General features: G+C 32.9%; 1 protein-coding gene across 1 annotated transcript; it reads right to left on the minus strand.

The window, feature by feature from the left end:
- Positions 1–21,523: 21,523 nt before the first annotated feature.
- On the minus strand, positions 21,524–22,369 carry LOC139526248 (uncharacterized). The gene has a single exon (XM_071321378.1). The coding sequence runs from the start codon at positions 22,367–22,369 to the stop codon at positions 21,524–21,526; it is 846 nt and encodes a 281-aa protein (XP_071177479.1).
- Positions 22,370–22,507: the final 138 nt, after the last annotated feature.

A 22,507-nucleotide genomic window follows, 5' to 3' on the forward strand; every position in this document is an offset into this window, starting at 1 on the left:
AGGAATATGACGGTAGTTGTCCATTCGTTTGATGTGTTTTATTATTTGATATTGCCATTTGATTAAGGACTTTCCGCTTTGAATTTTCTTTGGAGTTCAGTATTTTTGTGATTTGACTTTTTTCAATCCACAACTTCTAATGATGTACATCCTTTTCCCTCGTGTTACTTCGAGAAAAGTCTGGATGTTCATTTCAACATCCAACGTCATTTCCAACCGGTAGTTAATTAACCTTTTAAAGATAATATGAGATTATGAACTCTTGATCTTTCTTGATTTTATCACCTACCTTTGTTAACAAATGATTTTATCACCTACCTCTGTTAACAATTGATTTTATCACCTACCCTTGTTAAAAGCTGATTTTATAACCTAACTTTGTTAACAGCTGATTTTATAACCTACCTTTGTTAACAGCTGATTTTATAACCTACCTTTGTTAACAGCTGATTTTATTACCTAACTTTATTATAAGCTGTTTTGATCACATACCCTTGTTAACAGCTGATTTTATAACCTACCTTTGTTCACAACTGATTTTGTAACCTACCTCTGTTAACAGCTGATTTTATCACTTAACTTTATTAACAATTGATTTATTCACCTACCTTTGTTAGCAATTGATTTTTAGGTAACCTTCTAATACCTTTCAACCCATTTTTATTTCTTGATCATGATCTGTAATTTCGTCACTGGTTGAGAAATGCGCCCCAACTAATGTTCTGTTTGCATGTCAATCAATTTAAACAGCTGAGCTTTTCTTCGTTCTAGAGTATATTTTAAGACCGACCTTTTTTTATCCATACTTCTTTTAAAACTGTTTTACTGTTTCAACCAACATCGTACTTATCTTAATTCCTATACCAATGTCTTTAAGTATATATTTTTTTTCAATTTCAGCACATCTTACTCCTAATTTAAAAATAACTTTTCCGATGGTGTGGCAAAAAAAATATAGAGCAAGGCATGAAGGGATAATTTCTTGATTATACCATGCTCTACCTTGATCTAAAAATTTCGGTCACGGTAATTTTTCAAGATTAGTGTATTCATATGTTCTTATTTTTTATTCATAATTTTATTTTGTAATTTTGTAATTTTGTAATTTGAAATGCAACACACGGAAATTTAGTAAAACCTACAATTTTGTCTAACTATCCCCCCCCCCCTGAACTGTTTTGAAATTTATCGTAAATTACAAACTTTATTAGATGATTCATACTGTTTGAGGCAAGTAGACAAGAATTTTCTCTGACGTCTGACACTGTGTGTTTCGTGCCAAAAACACTTTAAGAACAAATGAGAAATCTGTTCTACCGCTTATCATACTTCAAAATTGTTTCCCATGTGATTGTAATTGTTTGAATTCATGTAGTTATTAGAAAATTTGTTTTCTTTCTTAAGTATAAGCTTCCTACTTGATTTATGATTTAATATGAGTAATATAATAACAGGGACTATGCCAATAATACAATAACCTAACGACACACTGAACGAATTATATAAGGAAGAGGACAACAGGTTGTCAAGTGTTTATACAATACATATATGTCAAGTTATACATTAACATTACTTGTAACTACAGACAACCCATGATAGCCAGTGGTCAACAGGGTGTCAAGTGTATTTAACTGTATGTCAAGTGTATATAACTGTATGCCAAGTTATACATAGCCAGAGACGGCGTCAACATTACTTGTAGCTACAGACAACCCATGATATCTAGTGGTCAACAGGTTGTCAAGTGTGTATAACTGTATGTCAAGTTATACATATCCAGAGACGACATCAACATTACTTGTAGCTACAGACAACCCATGCTATATAGTTGTCAACAGGTTGTCAAGTGTCTATAACTGTATGTTAAGTTATACATATCCAGGGACGGCATCAACATTACTTGTAGCTACAGGCAACCCATGATATCTAGTGGTCAACAGGTGGTCAAGTGTCTATAACTGTATGTCAAGTTATACATAGCCAGTGACGGCATCAACATTACTTGTAACTACAGACAACCCATGATATCTAGTGGTCAACAGGTGGTTAAGTGTTTATAACTGAGTGCCAAGTAATACATAGCCAGAGACGGCATCAACATTACTTGTAACTACAGACAACCCATGATATATAGTGGTCAACAGGTTGTCAAGTGTATTTAACTGTATGTCAAGTTATACATAGCCAGAGACGACGTCAACATTACTTGTAGCTACAGACAACCCATGCTATACAGTGGTCAACAGGTGGTCAAGTGTGTATAACTGTATGTCAAGTTATACATATCCAGAGACGGCATCAATATTACTTATAACTACAGAACACCCATGATATCTAGTGGTCAACAGGTGGTCAAGTGTTTATTACTGAGTGTCAAGTAATACATAGCTAGAGACGGCATCAACATTACTTGTAACTACAGACAACCCATGATATCTAGTGATCAACAGGGAGTCAACTGTATTTAACTGTATGTCCAGTTATAAATAGCCACACAGACGGCATCAAAGTACTCGCATGAAGCTACAGACAACCCGTGATATCTAGTGGTCAATATGTTGTCAAGTGTCTATAACTGTATATCAAGTTATAAATTGCCACACAGACGGAACCAAACTACTTGAAGCTACAGACAACCCGTGATATCTAGTTGTCAAATTATTGTCAAGTGTTTATAACTGTATGTCAAGTTAAACATAGCCAAGGACGCCATCAACATTACTTATAGCTACATTGATATCTAGTGGTCAACAGGTAGTCAAGTGTCTATAACTGTATGTCAAGTTATACATAGCCAAGGACGCCATCAACATTACTTGTAGCTACAGACAACCAATGATATCAAGTGGACAACAGGTAGTCAAGTGTCTATAACTGTATGTCAAGTTATACATAGCCTGAGACGCCATCAACATTACTTGTATCTACAGACAACCCATGTTATCTAGTGGTCAATATGTTGTCAAGTGTCTATAACTGTATGTCAAGTTATGAATAGCCACACAGACGGCATCAAACTACTTGAAGCTACAGACAACCCGTGATATCTAGTGGTCAAATTATTGTCAAGTGTCTATAACTGTATGTCAGGTTATACATAGCCAGAGACGCCATCCACATTACTTGTAGCTACAGACAAGCAATGATATATAGTGGTCAACAGGTAGTCAAGTGTCTATAACTGTATGTAAAGTTATACATAGCCTGAGACACAATCAACATTACTTGTATCTACAGACAACCCATGATATCTAGTGGTCAATAGGGTGTCAAGCGTCTATAACCGCAAGTCAAGTTTTAAATATTCAAAGTAGGCATTAACATTACATGTTACGACAGACAACTAATGCTGGGTTTTAAACTGTAAGGTTATACTTTGTCTAAACGTTTCATTCGTCGTGCTTCTATAAAAACTAAAAAACAGAGACGTAAGCAATATTACTTATAGCTACAGACAACCCATGATATCGAGTGGTCAATAGGTTGTCAAATGTTTATACAATATACATGATACATATAAATGTCAAGTTATACATATCCAGAGTGTGCATTAACTTTACATATAACTACAGACAAACCATGATATCTAGTGGTCAACAGGTTGGCAAGCGTCTATAACTGTTTATCAAGTTTTAAATATTCAAAGTAGGCATTAACATTACATGTTACAACAGACAACTAATGCTGGGTTTTAAACTGTAAGGTTATACTTTGTCTAAACGTATCGTTCGTCGTGCTTCTATAAAAACTATAATTTTGTTGACGAAACGCGCGTCTGGCGTATATATAAAATTTCGTCCTGGTATCTATGTTGAGTTTATTTACAACCACTGGGTCGATGCCACTGCTGGTGGAGATTTATTTCCCCGAGGGTATCACCAGCCCAGTAGTCAGCACTTTTTGTGCTGACATGAATTATTATTGATATGGTTATATTTATAAATTAACTGTTTACAAAATTTAGAATTTTTGAAATACTAAGGCTTTTCTACCTCAGGCATAGATTACCTTAGCTGGATTTGGCAAAACTTTTAGGAATTTTGGTCCTCAATGCTCTTCAACTTCGTACTTTATTTGGCCTTTTTAAAAAAAATTTGGATGCGAGCGTCACTGATGAGTCTTTTGTAGACGAAACGCGCGTCTGTCGTATACATATAAAATTTAGTCCTGGTATATATGATGATTTATTTAAACATGTCGATGTTCATTTTGAAGCTACAAAATCGTCAAGAACTTATAATTTATACTTTTTAAAGACTGCCAGACTGACGACACGCTAATAATTGCTTTGCAGTTGACTAAGCGACGATTATTGTTTAAATCACTCAATATTATTCATATCTTTAGCAAGTACATAAATAACTGACTTGACATAAACAATGTTGCATTACCAATGTAGGTCAACGTTACTTCGTTTTGGTGTGTGCAAATCTATTTCGTTGTTTGGCCTTCTTAACAAAAACTATGCACGTCATCTGGATTCTATTTCAAACGATACAACGTTTGTCTAACAGATATGACAGGATATAATTGGGTGAACACTTTGGATGGAAAACTGTAACTTCTAAAAATACCCGAAATTAATACTGGTTTTGCCATCAAGCATGTTTTGATATTGTAGATATGAGCCTCTACCAAACATGACAAATTTAAGTTTACACTCTTTTACTGTACTTGATCAGTCGACAAACTTCATATCAGGACTCGTGGCGCTTGTCCCAATTCAGAAACCGTTATTTCAATTATTGTCGTTTGCTGCTTTGTAACATAAAGTTATTAGAAGTTGTGGTATGAGTGCCAATGAGACAACTCTCAATCCAAGTCACAATTTATATAAGTGAACAATTATGGGTAAAAGTACGTTCTTCATCACGGAGCCTTGGCTCACCATGAACAGCAAGCTATAAAGGGCCACAAAAATTACTAGACTTAGTGTAAAACTATTCAAACGGACAATCAACGGTCTAATCTATATAAACGAGAAACAAGAAACAATTATGATTAGATTCCTGACTAAGGACAGGTACAAACAATGGAAGCGGGTTTAAACGTTTAACTGGTACAAATCTTACACCCTTATCTACACAATAGTGGAATATCAAAACATAGAAATAGTTATCAAAGGTACCAGGATTATAAATGCATACGCCAGACGCGTAGAATGACACAATATAAAATATCAATTGAAATGGCTTAACTCAATCAAAAGAATTAAATTAACACAAGTGAACATACAATTATCGAATACATTTGATATATGATACAATGTAAATAAAAAATCAATAAATTAAGGGATGCATAATTAAAGTAACAGTATTATACCGATGTGAAATGTTAAATAGTTCAAGAAAAAAGCAATAACCTTGAACAAATATCGGCCATTTAACATACTACTATATACGAGTGACATTAACCATACAATTGTATTGTGAATGCACACACCTAACAAAAGACTAAATCATATACTATTTGATAGCATATCATCTGTGCCTAATAAAATACTACTATCAAGCAAATTTTTCTTGAGCTAGGCTTTATTATAAAAACTAGCAAATACAGAAAATGATTTCAGAATTCTTCGACAATTTTCATAATTTTTTCGACATCCCAAAATTTTATCTAGTAAAAACTTCATTTTAGAGAAGAAACATGAAATTAGATGGAACAGAAATATCTCATTTAAGTATAATTCTTGCTCCTCTTTCTTCAAGTTTGATTATTTAATCTAAAAAAAAAAGTAATAAATTTCCCCAAACTGAACTTCAATAGTCTATATATATGGTAGAATATAATTATGCATATTAATTATGTGTATAGATTTTTTTTCTTAAAGTTTACACAAGAGTGATATTTTAGATGAGGTAATCTTACATATATACGAGCAAGATGTTCTTCCCAGCTTTTTTATATGCTCCCACCTACCATAGTAAAGGGGCATTGTGTGTTCTGGTCTGTACGTCTGTTTGTCCGCTCTTTCGCTTCCGTTCGTCTTTCCCGCTTCAGGTTAAAGTTTTTGGTCAAGATAGTTTTTGATTAAGTTGAAGTTCAATCAACTTGAAACTTAGTACACATGCTCCCTATGAAATGATCTTTCTAATTTTAATGCCAAGTTAGAGTTCTTACCCCAATTTCACGGTCCACTGAACATAGAAAATTATAGTCCGAGTGGGGTATCCGTGTACTGGGGACATATTCCTGTTTAATTATGCGTTAAACAAATCATATACGAAAAAAAGTAAAATCACAAAAATACTGAACTGAAAGTCACTATTCAAATGGCAAAATCAAAAGCCCAATCACATCAAACGAATGGATAACAACTATCATATGTCTGACTTGGTACAGGCATTGCAATTATGTAGAAAATAGTGGTTTGAACCTGGTTTTATAGCCAGCTAAATCTCCCACTTGTATGACAATTGCATCAAATTCCATTATATTGACAACGATGCGTGAACAAAACAAACAGATATACTAGGTAAAAATGTCAAAAATATCAAAAATAGTGGGACAACAGTCAACATTGTGTTATGATCTTTATAATCATTAAAAAAAAAAAAAAAAAAAAAATGTAACAAAGTAGCACAAAATGGCATATAAACCAAGCATATTAGAAAAAAATTAAAGACAAGAATATACAAATTTATCATAGTACAATAACACCATGACGGGATGTATAAGTACAGAGCCACGTCATATATTTATCAAAGAAATATAAAAAGGCTCATAAACAAGGTACTTGGCATAAATGAAAGACAAAATACAAACATGTTTTACAATCATAGCACAATAACGGGATGTAAACATATTAGGAAAAATTAAAGACAAGAATATACAAATTTACCGTAGTACAATAACACAATGTCGGGATGTATAAGTACAGATCCATAATAAATGTATCGTAGTAACATAGAAAGGCATACACACAAAGCACATTAACAAAACTGAAGACAAGAATACGAAAATATTAATAAATAATCATTAAATCTGAAATGCAAAAAAAAAAGTTATCAGGACATAAAATTAAAGACAAAGAAATGGAAGATACTAAAAGGCAATCTACATTCATGTCCAATAAACACAGAAACACCATGATATATAAAAAAAAAGTAAAAGGACAAACAGGAAGAACATAATATTGGAGTAATAAAAAGTAAGTAAGTTATTTGTATTAAAAGTATTAAAGTCCAGACATCAAATGAACATATACATACATGTGTTTACGCATGAAAACATGTCATAAGTGAGCGTTTGGATTCATATATGATTTTTTGGGGGGATGGGGTGGGTAGAAAGGGGGTCCTTCATATCCATATGCTTCTATTTTTGGGGACATTGGTTAGTATATCTAAAAAATATTGCAATTATTCTTCATATTCTCTTTTTTTTCTTTTTTTTCTCATATTTCTCTTTTCATTATTTTTTTTGCCATTATCCCATAATCTGTAAATCCTATCCTGACCCTTACAAATATATAAAAATTAAATGTTGGTACAAAAAGGTAACGAATTATCATATTAGCTGATTTTTACTTCACTGATTATTCAAAACCTTTGTTGATAACTCGGAATGATAACCAAATTGAATGAGTTTCACGAATCCAATACTTAAAAAATAAAGGAAACAGTCAGGTTGTTTAAGAAAGTTTTAGTTGCGTTAAATCGATTTTCAGGAAAACAATATGCCACATACATGTTCATTTTAGATCTATTTATTGTTTTGGAATCAGTAATCTGCCAGCGCATTAAAGTAGCGGGAAGTTTGTGGTTAAGGCGGGACTATACATGATATCGGTTTCAATCATTTCAACAACCAATGGTGCTCAATACTTTGAAAAACTGATTTTCACTCAGACGAATGGCAAAATTGAATTTCAGTTTTCCAAAAGTCAATTAAGTTTGTTCAGGGGTATAGAAAAAAATGACAGAATTTTCTTACATTTTTCCAAAATGAAGATTTTACTATTCTTTTTATAAAAAAAAAATGACAAAAAGAATGGGTCACCGCGCTCTTTTTCAAGGTACAAGTCGTTCAAAATTGCCAAAATTTATAAATGATATTTGCATAAGTATGAACTATTCTAAATGATCAGGATTTTCTTATCCCAGGCAGATAAAGCCGTATTTGGCACGACTTTTTGGAATTTTGGGTCACCAATGCTCTTCGTCTTTGTTTGGCTTTCTTTACTATTTTGACCTGTCTTATGTAGACGAAACACGTGACTGACATATCAAATTATAAGCCTAGTACCTTGAATAAATAAGCTTCAAAACCTGTTCAACCCATATTTTTTTCTTAAAACATGTAAAATGTCCTGTACCAAGTCAGTAAAATGGCAGTTGTTGTCTTATAGTTCGTTTCTGTTTGTGTTGAATTGTCATTTGTTTTTTGTTGCACTTCGGTGTTTCTGTTGTTTCGTTGTTTTCCTCTTATATTTGATGTGTTTCCTTTAGTTTGAAACCCGGATTTGTTTTCTCTCAATCGATTTATGACTTTCGAGCAGCGGTATACTACTGTTTCCTTCCTTAATAAATAATGGAAACAGAAAAAGTGAGAAGGTGTAACCTTGTCTAAGTAATCTTGTCTAACACCTTTGAAGGAGGCAATCAAAATCAGACTTTCTCACACAAGACTTAATATTTTGATAAAGATTTCGGACGATATGAAAACATTTCCTATAAGAAGATATGGTATGCGTGCCAATGAGACAACTCTCCATCCAAGTCACAATTTATAATAGTAAACCATTATAGGTCAAAGTGCGGGTTTCAACAAGAATCTTTGGTTCATATCGAACAGCAAGCTATAAAGGGCCCCAAAAATACTAATAAGTCCACTCAAACTTGAAAGCCAACGGTCTAATTAATCTATATAAAAACGCAAAAGTGGAAACACGTATGCACCACATAAACAAACGACTGAACATCAGATTCTAATTTACTTTATAATAACTTTTTCCATAACCCTACTCGCCAAACAGTATAATACAATGCTCTGTTGAAATCCACAAACTTTTTTTAAGGTTCAAAATAATTTATTTTTCTTTGTGAGGTATAAATCAACAAATGTATACAGTATAACGATAACAATCATGTTACCAATAGTCGATTGTGATATTTTGTAGGCAGCTTATGCCTTGAAAATTAAATGTATAGTGTTTGTCTATTAGTCAAAATATCTGACAAAACTTTTCCCAAAACAACTCATTGATGCAATTGCTCTACAATTCTTGGTTCATTTGGGTTGTGGTTTTTTAACAGAATTGATTATACCAATATTTCAATGGAAATGCCTACGTAAAATATAGCATCAAACACTAGCTTTTGATTTTGTTACTTTATATAGACTTCTCCTTTTTTTTTTAATTTGCATTGGATTTATTATACTGTTTTTAACATACATTGGTACATGTGGTATCATACTATGCATTAGTTTTCGTAATTGCGTTATTTCATGTTTTTCATGTCACCCTTTTATAGAATAGTCTACACGGTATGTGTTTTTCTCACTGTTGAAGTTCGAACGGTCGTATAGTTATCAAAGATGCCAGGCTTAAAATTTGATACGCCAGTCATAAGACTCATCATTGACGCTCAGATCAAAATAGTAAGAAAGCAAAACAAGTATAAAGTTGAAGATTATTTCAAAATGTTGTGCCAAATACGAATAATACTGTACTTAGAACGTTCGTTCGTCCGTTCGTCCCACTTCAGGTTAAAGTTTTTGGTCAATGTAGTTTTTGATGAAGTTGAAGTCCAATCAACTTGAAACTTAGTACATATGTGCCCTATGATATGATCTTTCTAATTTTAATGCCAAATTAGAGTTTTGACCCCAATTTCACGGTCCATTGAACATAGAAAATGATAGTGCAAGTTTCAGGTTACTTACATCCACTTCTTTTGAACTTTGGTGAATAGTTGGTCTCAATGGTAATCATTCCACATCTCTACATTTTATATAGTATATCTTATATATATATTCATTCGCTAATTTAAAAATGTCTATACCACTAGCTTTTTCATTATGTAAATAACATTTTTAATTACAGTTTGAGATATACCAGCATATAGTATTTAATTAATTTAAAATTTTCTATATTGACACCACCAAAATATTTATAGGTTTTGGAAGTGCATTTACAACATACTCTTAACATGCTTAAGTAATAAAGGGTGGACATGAAATTTTGGAAAATGAAATATGCATGAAACTATATTCTTTGTATGCTTATTTGATCTTAAACAAATTGTAAAGATTTTGATTAGTATCATCTGTTATATGATAATATATATAAAATCAATGAATTCATCAGCGATTGATATCGTTTGAAATAGATGTATCTTTTGTCTACTATCTACCAAAAAATAAAGTTTTTCTTAATTTATCATCTTTGGCACTAATGAAGTCTGACGAAAAACAGATGTACTAATCCTTGCATCTTGCATTCGTTATGATAAATGACTCGTAATTTATATAAGATCTAAAGAAGAAAAACTTGGCATTAAATAACAAAAATATTTCGGTAAAGCACTCAAGTCTGCATAAATAACGAAAGGAACTCTCATCGATCTGGCATGGTTCTCAAAGCTTTGGTAGGCTCCTTTACCAGACATTTCAATCTTCTTTGGTTTGTGGTTTACACAATACTCATTTTGTTTTGGTTTCTTCAATGCCTCTTTGCTATGATGGTAATTTAAACATCTGTAGCATAAATGAATTTTCGTTTTGATCCGAGATCTGATTCGACCGTAGTCTAGACATGCCAGACATGTTTATATGCAACCATTATGTTTTACCTTCACCTTCTTTCAGAACCTATTGAATATCTATATCCCGTATTGAATATTAATCATAGCTTTCTTGTCTTTCATCCATTTCGGTAAACCAGATCAACCCACTATTGTTTTCTTAAAATATCCTGTACCAAATAAGGAAAATGGCCATAATTATATTATAGTTCGTTTCTGTGTGTGTTACACTTTAAGGTTGTGGTTTTGTTGTGTCAAAGTTCTCCTCTTATATTTGATGTGTTTCCCTCAGGTTTAGTTTGTAACCAGGATTTTTTTTTAGTTAATTGATGAATTTCAAACAGCGGTATACTACTGTTGCCTTTATTGGTTAAGATACATGTAGCGAACCGAATAACTGTGTGAGTTTTAAGTTCCAATTTCACAATTTCCTTCAATGTCCAGTCAATCTTTCCAGAGGTCCTGCCTATCTACTGAGTAACTCTTTCCCCAATCGTTTGAACCATTTCTTCCACAGTTTTTATAAAGTTAGCGGCTTCTGTTAAAGTTTACTCATTCTTATCGTCTTCTTTACCCGTGGGGCTAGTTTTTCTAGTAAAACTACATTAATTCTAACCCTTTTCGACCTATTATGTCTGTTTTGTTCACGCTGCGTTGTAAATATAATGGAATTTGATGCATCAAGTGCGAGGTTTAGCGCTCTAAAACCAGGTTTAATCCACCATTTCTAATTTTGAAAATGCTTGCACCAAGTCAGGAATATGACAATAGTTGTCCATTCGTTTGATGTGTTTTATAATTTGATATTGCCATTTGATTAAGGACTTTCCGCTTTGAATTTTCTTTGGAGTTCAGTATTTTTGTGATTTGACTTTTTTCAATCCACAACTTCTAATGATGTACATCCTTTTCCCTCGTGTTACTTCGAGAAAAGTCTGGATGTTCATTTCAACATCCAACGTCATTTCCAACCGGTAGTTAATTAACCTTTTAAAGATATATGAGATAATGTACTCGAATTATGAACTCTTGATCTTTCTTGATTTTATCACCTACCTTTGTTAACAAATGATTTTATCACCTACCTTTGTTAACAATTGATTTTATCACCTACCCTTGTTAACAGCTGATTTTATAACCTACCTTTGTTAACAGCTGATTTTATAACCTACCTTTGTTAACAGCTGATTTTATCACCTAACTTTATTATAAGCTGTTTTGATCACATACCCTTGTTAACAGCTGATTTTATAACCTACCTTTGTTCACAACTGATTTTGTAACCTACCTTTGTTAAAAGCTGATTTTATCACTTAACTTTATTAACAATTGATTTATTCACCTACCTTTGTTAGCAATTGATTTTTAGGTAACCTTCTAATACCTTTCAACCCATTTTTATTTCTTGATCATGATCTGTAAATTCGTCACTGGTTGAGAAATGCGCCCCAACTAATGTTCTGTTTAAATGTCAATCAATTTAAACAGCTGATCTTTTCTTCGTTCTAGAGTATATTTTAAGACCGACCTTTTTTTATCCATACTTCTTTTAAAACTGTTTTACTGTTTCAACCAACATCGTACTTATCTTAATTCCTATACCAATGTCTTTAAGTATATATTTTTTTTTCAATTTCAGCACATCTTACTCCTAATTTAAAAATAACTTTTCCGATGGTGTGGCAAAAAAAAATATAAAGCAAGGCATGAAGGGATAATTTCTTGATTATACCATGCTCTACCTTGATCTAAAAATTTCGGTCACGGTAATTTTTCAAGATTAGTGTATTCATATGTTCTTATTTTTTATTCATAATTTTATTTTGTAATTTTGTAATTTGAAATGCAACACACGGAAATTTAGTAAAACCTACAATTTTGTCTAACTATCCCCCCCCCCCCCCCCCCACCCCCTGAACTGTTTTAAAATTTATCGTAAATTACAAACTTTATTAGATGATTCATACTGTTTGAGGCAAGTAGACAAGAATTTTCTCTGACGTCTGACACTGTGTGTTTCGTGCCAAAAACACTTTAAGAACAAATGAGAAATCTGTTCTACCGCTTATCATACCGCTTATCATACTTCAAAATTGTTTCCCATGTGATTGCAATTGTTTGAATTCATGTAGTTATTAGAAAATTTGTTTTCTTTCTTAAGTATAAGCTTCCTACTTGATTTATGATTTAATATGAGTAATATAATAACAGGGACTATGCCAATAATACAATAACCTAACGACACACTGAACGAATTATATAAGGAAGAGGACAACAGGTTGTCAAGTGTTTATACAATACATATATGTCAAGTTATACATTAACATTACTTGTAACTACAGACAACCCATGATAGCCAGTGGTCAACAGGGTGTCAAGTGTATTTAACTGTATGCCAAGTTATACATAGCCAGAGACGGCGTCAACATTACTTGTAGCTACAGACAACCCCTGATATCTAGTGGTCAACAGGTTGTCAAGTGTGTATAACTGTATGTCAAGTTATACATATCCAGAGACGACATCAACATTACTTGTAGCTACAGACAACCCATGCTATATAGTTGTCAACAGGTTGTCAAGTGTCTATAACTGTATGTTAAGTTATACATATCCAGGGACGGCATCAACATTACTTGTAGCTACAGACAACCCATGATATCTAGTGGTCAACAGGTGGTCAAGTGTCTATAACTGTATGTCAAGTTATACATAGCTAATGACGGCATCAACATTACTTGTAACTACAGACAACCCATGATATCTAGTGGTCAACAGGTGGTTAAGTGTTTATAACTGAGTGCCAAGTAATACATAGCCAGAGACGGCATCAACATTACTTGTAACTACAGACAACCCATGATATATAGTGGTCAACAGGTTGTCAAGTGTATTTAACTGTATGTCAAGTTATACATAGCCAGAGACGACGTCAACATTACTTGTAGTTTCAGACAACCCATGCTATACAGTGGTCAACAGGTGGTCAAGTGTGTATAACTGTATGTCAAGTTATACATATCCAGAGACGGCATCAATATTACTTATAACTACAGAACACCCATGATATCTAGTGGTCAACAGGTGGTCAAGTGTTTATTACTGAGTGTCAAGTAATACATAGCTAGAGACGGCATCAACATTACTTGTAACTACAGACAACCCATGATATCTAGTGATCGACAGGGAGTCAATTGTATTTAACTGTATGTCCAGTTATAAATAGCCACACAGACGGCATCAAAGTACTCGCATGAAGCTACAGACAACCCGTGATATCTAGTGGTCAATATGTTGTCAAGTGTCTATAACTGTATATCAAGTTATAAATTGCCACACAGACGGAACCAAACTACTTGAAGCTACAGACAACCCGTGATATCTAGTTGTCTAGTTATCTAGTGATCGACAGGGAGTCAATTGTATTTAACTGTATGTCCAGTTATAAATAGCCACACAGACGGCATCAAAGTACTCGCATGAAGCTACAGACAACCCGTGATATCTAGTGGTCAACAGGTAGTCAAGTGTCTATAACTGTATGTCAAGTTATACATAGCCAAGGACGCCATCAACATTACTTGTAGCTACAGACAACCAATGATATCTAGTGGACAACAGGTAGTCAAGTGTCTATAACTGTATGTCAAGTTATACATAGCCTGAGACGCCATCAACATTACTTGTATCTACAGACAACCCATGTTATCTAGTGGTCAATATGTTGTCAAGTGTCTATAACTGTATGTCAAGTTATAAATAGCCACACAGACGGCATCAAACTACTTGAAGCTACAGACAACCCGTGATATCTAGTGGTCAAATTATTGTCAAGTGTCTATAACTGTATGTCAGGTTATACATAGCCAGAGACACCATCCACATTACTTGTAGCTACAGACAAGCAATGATATATAGTGGTCAACAGGTAGTCAAGTGTCTATAACTGTATGTAAAGTTATACATAGCCTGAGACACAATCAACATTACTTGTATCTACAGACAACCCATGATATCTAGTGGTCAATAGGGTGTCAAGCGTCTATAACCGCAAGTCAAGTTTTAAATATTCAAAGTAGGCATTAACATTACATGTTACGACATACAACTAATGCTGGGTTTTAAACTGTAAGGTTATACTTTGTCTAAACGTTTCATTCGTCGTGCTTCTATAAAAACTAAAAAACAGAGACGTAAGCAATATTACTTATAGCTACAGACAACCCATGATATCGAGTGGTCAATAGGTTGTCAAATGTTTATACAATACACATGATACATATATATGTCAAGTTATACATATCCAGAGTGTGCATTAACTTTACATATAACTACAGACAAACCATGATATCTAGTGGTCAACAGGTTGGCAAGCGTCTATAACTGTATATCAAGTTTTAAATATTCAAAGTAGGCATTAACATTACATGTTACAACAGACAACTAATGCTGGGTTTTAAACTGTAAGGTTATACTTTGTCTAAACGTATCGTTCGTCGTGCTTCTATAAAAACTATAATTTTGTTGACGAAACGCGCGTCTGGCGTATATATAAAATTTCGTCCTGGTATCTATGTTGAGTTTATTTACAACCACTGGGTCGATGCCACTGCTGGTGGAGATTTATTTCCCCGAGGGTATCACCAGCCCAGTAGTCAGCACTTTTTATAAATTAACTGTTTACAAAATTTAGAATTTTTGAAATACTAAGGCTTTTCTACCTCAGGCATAGATTACCTTAGCTGGATTTGGCAAAACTTTTAGGAATTTTGGTCCTCAATGCTCTTCAACTTCGTACTTTATTTGGCCTTTTTAAAAAAAATTTGGATGCGAGCGTCACTGATGAGTCTTTTGTAGACGAAACGCGCGTCTGTCGTATACATATAAAATTTAGTCCTGGTATATATGATGATTTATTTAAACATGTCGATGTTCATTTTGAAGCTACAAAATCGTCAAGAACTTATAATTTATACTTTTTAAAGACTGCCAGACTGACGACACGCTAATAATTGCTTTGCAGTTGACTAAGCGACGATTATTGTTTAAATCACTCAATATTATTCATATCTTTAGTAAGTACATAAATAACTGACTTGACATAAACAATGTTGAATTACCAATGTAGGTCAACGTTACTTCGTTTTGGTGTGTGCAAATCTATTTCGTTGTTTGACCTTCTTAACAAAAACTATGCACGTCATCTGGATTCTATTTCAAACGATACAACGTTTGTCTAACAGATATGACAGGATATAATTGGGTGAACACTTTGGATGGAAAACTGTAACTTCTAAAAATACCCGAAATTAATACTGGTTTTGCCATCAAGCATGTTTTGATATTGTAGATATGAGCCTCTACCAAACATGACAAATTTAAGTTTACACTCTTTTACTGTACTTGATCAGTCGAAAAACTTCATATCAGGACTCGTGGCGCTTGTCCCAATTCAGAAACCGTTATTTCAATTATTGTCGTTTGCTGCTTTCACTGTGTCTAAACCACACCGGCAGAATTTGATCGGACTCGATGGTATCTAACATCCGGCACAATGACGGAACATCAATAGACAGAAGAAAGATAGGTTTCTCCTTATTTTCTTTTTTTTTTAATGATATCGAAGAATATATATACATAAACAACTATTTTCTATTGTGATATGCAATATTTTCTACAACCGTTCTATATTAACGGAAAAATAAGTCAAAATGCATGTCAAAATGACGAATTGAGTGAACCTTGCCTCGAAATTGTTTAATTTCTCTTTAAATTGTTCACATTGTACGGAAAGAAAGGTACGGGAAGATAGATACTGACACAGAGATTGCAAAACTAGTCATTATGAGCATCTCAATACTTGTATTTATGTGTATGGAACGAAAGAAATAGGTCATGCCAAATAAAAATACACCGGTTTCGTCATTGTTGTTTACTACACAACACCCGGTTTCGTCTATATATATCACCCGGTTTTTTATATTTTTTTAAAACCAACAATTAATGAAAAGCAACGTTAACACGGATCTGAACATTGTCTTTCGAAAGAAATTAAATATATATGTATTATAAAGTAAACTTGGCGTGTTTACATTTATTTACATAGGTAATTATAGTACTACACATTTTCCTAATGAAAGTCGTATCCGTTATTTCACTGATCTTCAAACTAATTTTAAATGGAATATAAATACTCAATAGCAAACACTGATATCTAATTATTTGTTTAACATTAACATTATGATATTTTTTTATATAGGTTTTGAGATACATCGCAGTATGTGACCCCCTTTTTTTTTACAATGAAAACCTAATTAACGCTTAAAAAACAAAATTTAAAACATCACCATAAAGTATGCAGAAGTTAAGATTTATATTACTAAGAAGTGTGTAAAGTTTGATGCAATAATGATAAATCATTTTGAGATATGGCGCGACATGTTAACAAAAAACACTCTCCTGTTTTACTTGCAAAGTTCTGTAACTCAAAAAGATTTAATTTGATTTTCACTAAAAGGTTTACAAATCGTTTGACCATTTCAAGAAATAACTTTGTTAAGTTTCATGAAAACTAGATAAGCTCAAGTTACGGTGCGACATGTTTACGCTGGACATAAAGATAGACGGATAGCTAGAAGGACGGACCGAATGACTGATAGATGGAGGAACGGACGGATGGAAGGACGGACGGACAGACGGGTGTATACAATAATACGTCCTGTCAAAATTGGGACGGGCGTGTAAAAACGCAAAGAAATGAAAAAAAAATCGTAATTAAAGGTCAATAAGTTTTATTAGGATATCGGCCAAGTCGATTTATTTGTATATTTGTCTGCCTTATCATTTTCCTATATAACTTTTATATATATTTGAGAAAAATGTATAGAAATCGATAAAAAGAACTTGATATTCGGCATTTATTATAATAAACATAATCCAACTCACATAATCCGATTTCCCGGGTGTTCCTGTTTTCTCATTTCTTACAATATTTTAATTCGGTATACACTTTATAAGATAAGTGGCGAATCTAGATGACGTATAGGTTGCACGCCCCGACCCCACCTTCGGTTGCCAAAACTATATTGATTCCTGTATTTAACGATTTTGTAAAGCAAAAAATAATAAAAATATTGTTCGACTCGCTACGCTCGGCGGTATGTAAAGGTTGTTCGAAATACGCCAACTTTGAAATAAACTGAATCCGTCTGTCCGTATATATTGTCAAAATATATTGACCAACGTCAGTGTACGATCATCATAACACAATGGCGACAGTACAGACTCGGTTTTTTTAATAATGTTAACAAAATAATTATTATTGAATTTTATCGATGACCTGAGACTATTATACTAATTTGTACATAGCAGTATAGTTACAATTAGTGATAAATAAATTTTATTTTAATGCATGGTAGTTGTAATCCTACATTCATTTTCTATGTCGATTATGCATGCATATACATTTGTCTTATTATCAACGTTTATCCTTAAGAAGATTTATTTTTAACGATGGTAGAAAAGATTACATACATGGAATGATTAGATTACTTATAAAGGTGTCCATTCTTTTGTGCGAGAAAATCACATATCAATTGTGTGTTTCGATTTTTAAGACCGTAAACTTTAATTTCAAGTTTAAACATGTTCAACATGTTTTCCCATAACTCATATAGAAAACGCATATTTAGAGAGCTTTAATCTCAATATGCTGTTAAAAGTTCGGAATGCAAAGTAAAATTAAAATATTTGTGTTCTATAAGAGTAGGAATTTGCTTATTATTTATTTGAATCTGAGACTCATATAAATAATAAGCCGCTGTCCGGTGAACGAACTTGTTTTCGAACGACCCACAAAACTCATTTTGAACGCTGAAGTTAAATAATTAATTATAATGTAATGCGATTATGATTTTTTTTTATTTGACCAAACCGTGTTATGCATTTTGAAATCTACGACGAAACCGGGTTGTATACATTGACGAAACCGGCCAGTTCCATTTTGACATGACCCATTTCTTTCGTTCCATACACAGAGTTACAATTATTGAGATGCTCATAATAACTAAATTTGCAATCTCCGTGTCAATATCTATCTTCCCGTACCTTTCTTTCCGTACAATGTGAACAATTTAAAGAGAAATTAAACAATTTCGAGGCAAGGTTCACTCAATTCGTCATTTTGACGTGCATTTTTACTTATTTTTCCATTAATATAGAACGGTTGTAGAAAATATTGCATATCACAATAGAAAATAGTTGTATGTGTATTTATATTCTTCGATATCATAAAAAAAATAAGAAAATAAGGAGAAACCTAGCTTTCTTCTGTCTATTGATGTTCCGTCATTGTGCCGGATGTTAGATACCATCGAGTACGAACAAATTTTGCCGGTGTGGTTTAGACACAGTGGCTTTGTAACATAAAGTTATTAGAAGTTGTGGTATGAGTGCCAATGAGACAACTCTCAATCCAAGTCACAATTTATATAAGTGAACAATTATGGGTAAAAGTACGTTCTTCATCACGGAGCCTTGGCTCACCATGAACAGCAAGCTATAAAGGGCCACAAAAATTACTAGACTTAGTGTAAAACTATTCAAACGGACAATCAACGGTCTAATCTATATAAACGAGAAACAAGAAACAATTATGATTAGATTCCTGACTAAGGACAGGTACAAACAATGGAAGCGGGTTTAAACGTTTAACTGGTACAAATCTTACACCCTTATCTACACAATAGTGGAATATCAAAACATAGAAATAGTTATCAAAGGTACCAGGATTATAATTGCATACGCCAGACGCGTAGAAAGACACAATATAAAATATCAATTGAAATGGCTTAACTCAATCAAAAGAATTAAATTAACACAAGTGAACATACAATTAACGAATACATTTAATATATGATACAATGTAAATAAAAAATCAATAAATTAAGGGATGCATAATTAAAGTAACAGTATTATACCGATGTGAAATGTTAAATAGTTCAAGAAAAAAGCAATAACCTTGAACAAATATCGGCCATTTAACATACTACTATATACGAGTGACATTAACCATACAATTGTATTATGAATGCACACACCTAACAAAAGACTAAATCATATACTATTTGATAGCATATCATCTGTGCTATCTTTTTTGCCCGGTCGTCAAATATTTGTACGGTGCATTTTCATGATCAAAGGTCAAGGTTTCACACTTTCTGATTTTACAAGATGTTAGCATCTTTTCTGATTTTCATTCATAGTTATTGAATATTGTTTATTTTCATGATCCCGTGCCACATACAGGAACAGCAAATTTGTTAAATGAACGTCATCAGACTATTAATGATAACATTTGACAAATTTGACATAACAATCGATACCCGTTGTCACACATGCATCACGTCTTTATACTCTTAAAGTAAGATCACTTTAAATTTTTTTATGGGGTTAGTGTTGCTCAGTATTAAGTTTTCTATGTTGTTTCTTGTGTACTACTATTTGTCTGTTTGTCTTTTTTTCATTTTTAGCCATGGCGTTGTCAGTTTATTTTCGATTTATGAGTTTGACTGTTCCTCTGGTATCTTTTGTGCCTCTTTTTTAAACAAATAAAATCAAAACTTAATTATCATAAAACTTTAGGTAACAAAACAATTTTCTTTGTGAAATGCTACATTTTTGTGTTAGTTTGAGTTTGTATAATATTTTTGATTTCATAGCATGCACCAACAGGTGGCACTTCTTTGTCGGAAACTGAGTGGAAAGAAAAGAGTAACATTTACAATATCCTGACATATTCAATTATATCTGTATTAACAGCACTAGACGATTATTTGCATGCAACACATCTACAGTGGTCAATGTATGTGTTGTTATTGATATATGGTGTAAGACACATGGATGATAATTAAAGGTCTTATATTAGTCACTTGTTAAAAAAACGAGTAGGTTCTCGGTATCAAACTTTGGAAACACCGATTTGCTTTAGCTTCACTGCGGATTTTTTTCAGATTGATATTCTGTTTAATTAAACAAAAAAGAAATAGAATGCTTTATAAGAGAAGGTAAAAATGTATTTTGTGTTGTTTTCATCTGCTTCTTTTGCCTTGAAAAGTACATGCAATGCATGTGCTGAAATTTGTGATTATCGGGATCTAATATACGCGTAATACCCACTTCATAATATTCTTGTTGCGCATAATATTTTCAAACTTTTACCTTAAAGACATATGTTCACAATAAAATTATATGACGTCCAGAAATCACAGTATTCAGAAATAATATCTATCTTTCTCTCGATACCTTCAGCAATTTCTGATATTATAAAGACAGCAAGGACAGCACAAAATGAAATTCAGATCGTATACAGCATTTGCAAAAGCATCAATCATATTATCAAGCAATGGAATATCGTTTTTTTGTAAATATATACTTCAATGTCATTTATAAACAATGGAAACAAGAAAATGTGAGAAGTTGTCACCTTGCCTAACACCTATGTTACAGGCAATCAAAATCAGACTCTGTCATACTTGATATTTTGATAAAGATTTAGAATGATATGAAAACATTTCCTATTTATTTTATAATACAACTTTTTTCCATAACTCAACTTGCCAAACAGTATTAAATGCTCAGTTGAAATGCACAAAGGTGCAAAATAATTTGTTTTTCTTTAGAGGTATTAATCAACAAATGTATATAATATAAAAATAACAATTATTTTATTTATACTTATAGTTACTTATAGTTGATTTCCAGTACAGGATCCCTCAAGGTTCCTCTTCACCAGACTCGTATTTTAATGTGTTTCTTATACTATTTTGACCGTGACTTCCGGATATTTCTGCTCTATAGTCATTATAGTATAATTCTTCGTCTGACCAATATTTATCTAGTCGATTTTTGAATGAATTTATCGATGGTGACTTTCTTATTTTATCTGGTAGTTTGTTCCAGGTTTTAGCAATTCTAACAGAGAAAGAGTGTTTACGGATATTAGATTGGAATCTTTGATGAACTACTTTATTACTGTTGGTCCTACTACTACATCTTTGTTGAGAATCGTCTGCCTTCCTTAAAAATGAGCTAACTTCTTTGTCGTAGTGTCCGTTCATTGTTTTGAAGGTTTCAATCATGTCTCCTCTTATTCTCCTATAGGATAATGTAGGTAAGCCTAGTTTTTTTAGTCTCTCTGGGTAGCTCATGTCTTTTAGCCCTGGTAGTTGTTTTGTTACCCTTCTTTGAACACCTTCTATTTTGTCTATATCTTTCTTTTTGTATGGGGACCAGATTGAGCTGGCATAGTCTAGGTGTGTTCTAACCATGGTTTTGTATAGTGGCATGATTGTCTCTATTCCCAGGTATTCAAATGTTCTTCTAAGAACTGCGAATATGGAGTTTGCTTTGTTCATTTTTTCACTAATGTGGTTTTCGAATGTGAGTTCTGCTTCAATGAGTACTCCAATATCTTTTTCCTCTTTAACTTGTGCTGTAGGATGATTTAGTAGGTTATAGATTGGTGGATGGTCAGTGCTATTAGATTTCTTACTTATTTTCATATATTTACATTTTTCTGGGTGAAATTTTAGTAGCCATTTGTCACTCCAGGATTCCATCTTATTAAGATCTTCTTGTAAAATTTGTCTGTCATTTTGTGTTTTAATTATTCTGAAGATCTTAGTGTCATCTGCAAATAGGTATGCATCAGAATCTACTTGGTCTGGGAGATCATTTATATATAAAACAAATAGTAG

Source organism: Mytilus edulis, chromosome 6, assembly GCF_963676685.1.
Source record: "Mytilus edulis chromosome 6, xbMytEdul2.2, whole genome shotgun sequence".
Classification (NCBI taxonomy): Eukaryota; Metazoa; Mollusca; class Bivalvia; order Mytilida; family Mytilidae; genus Mytilus; species Mytilus edulis.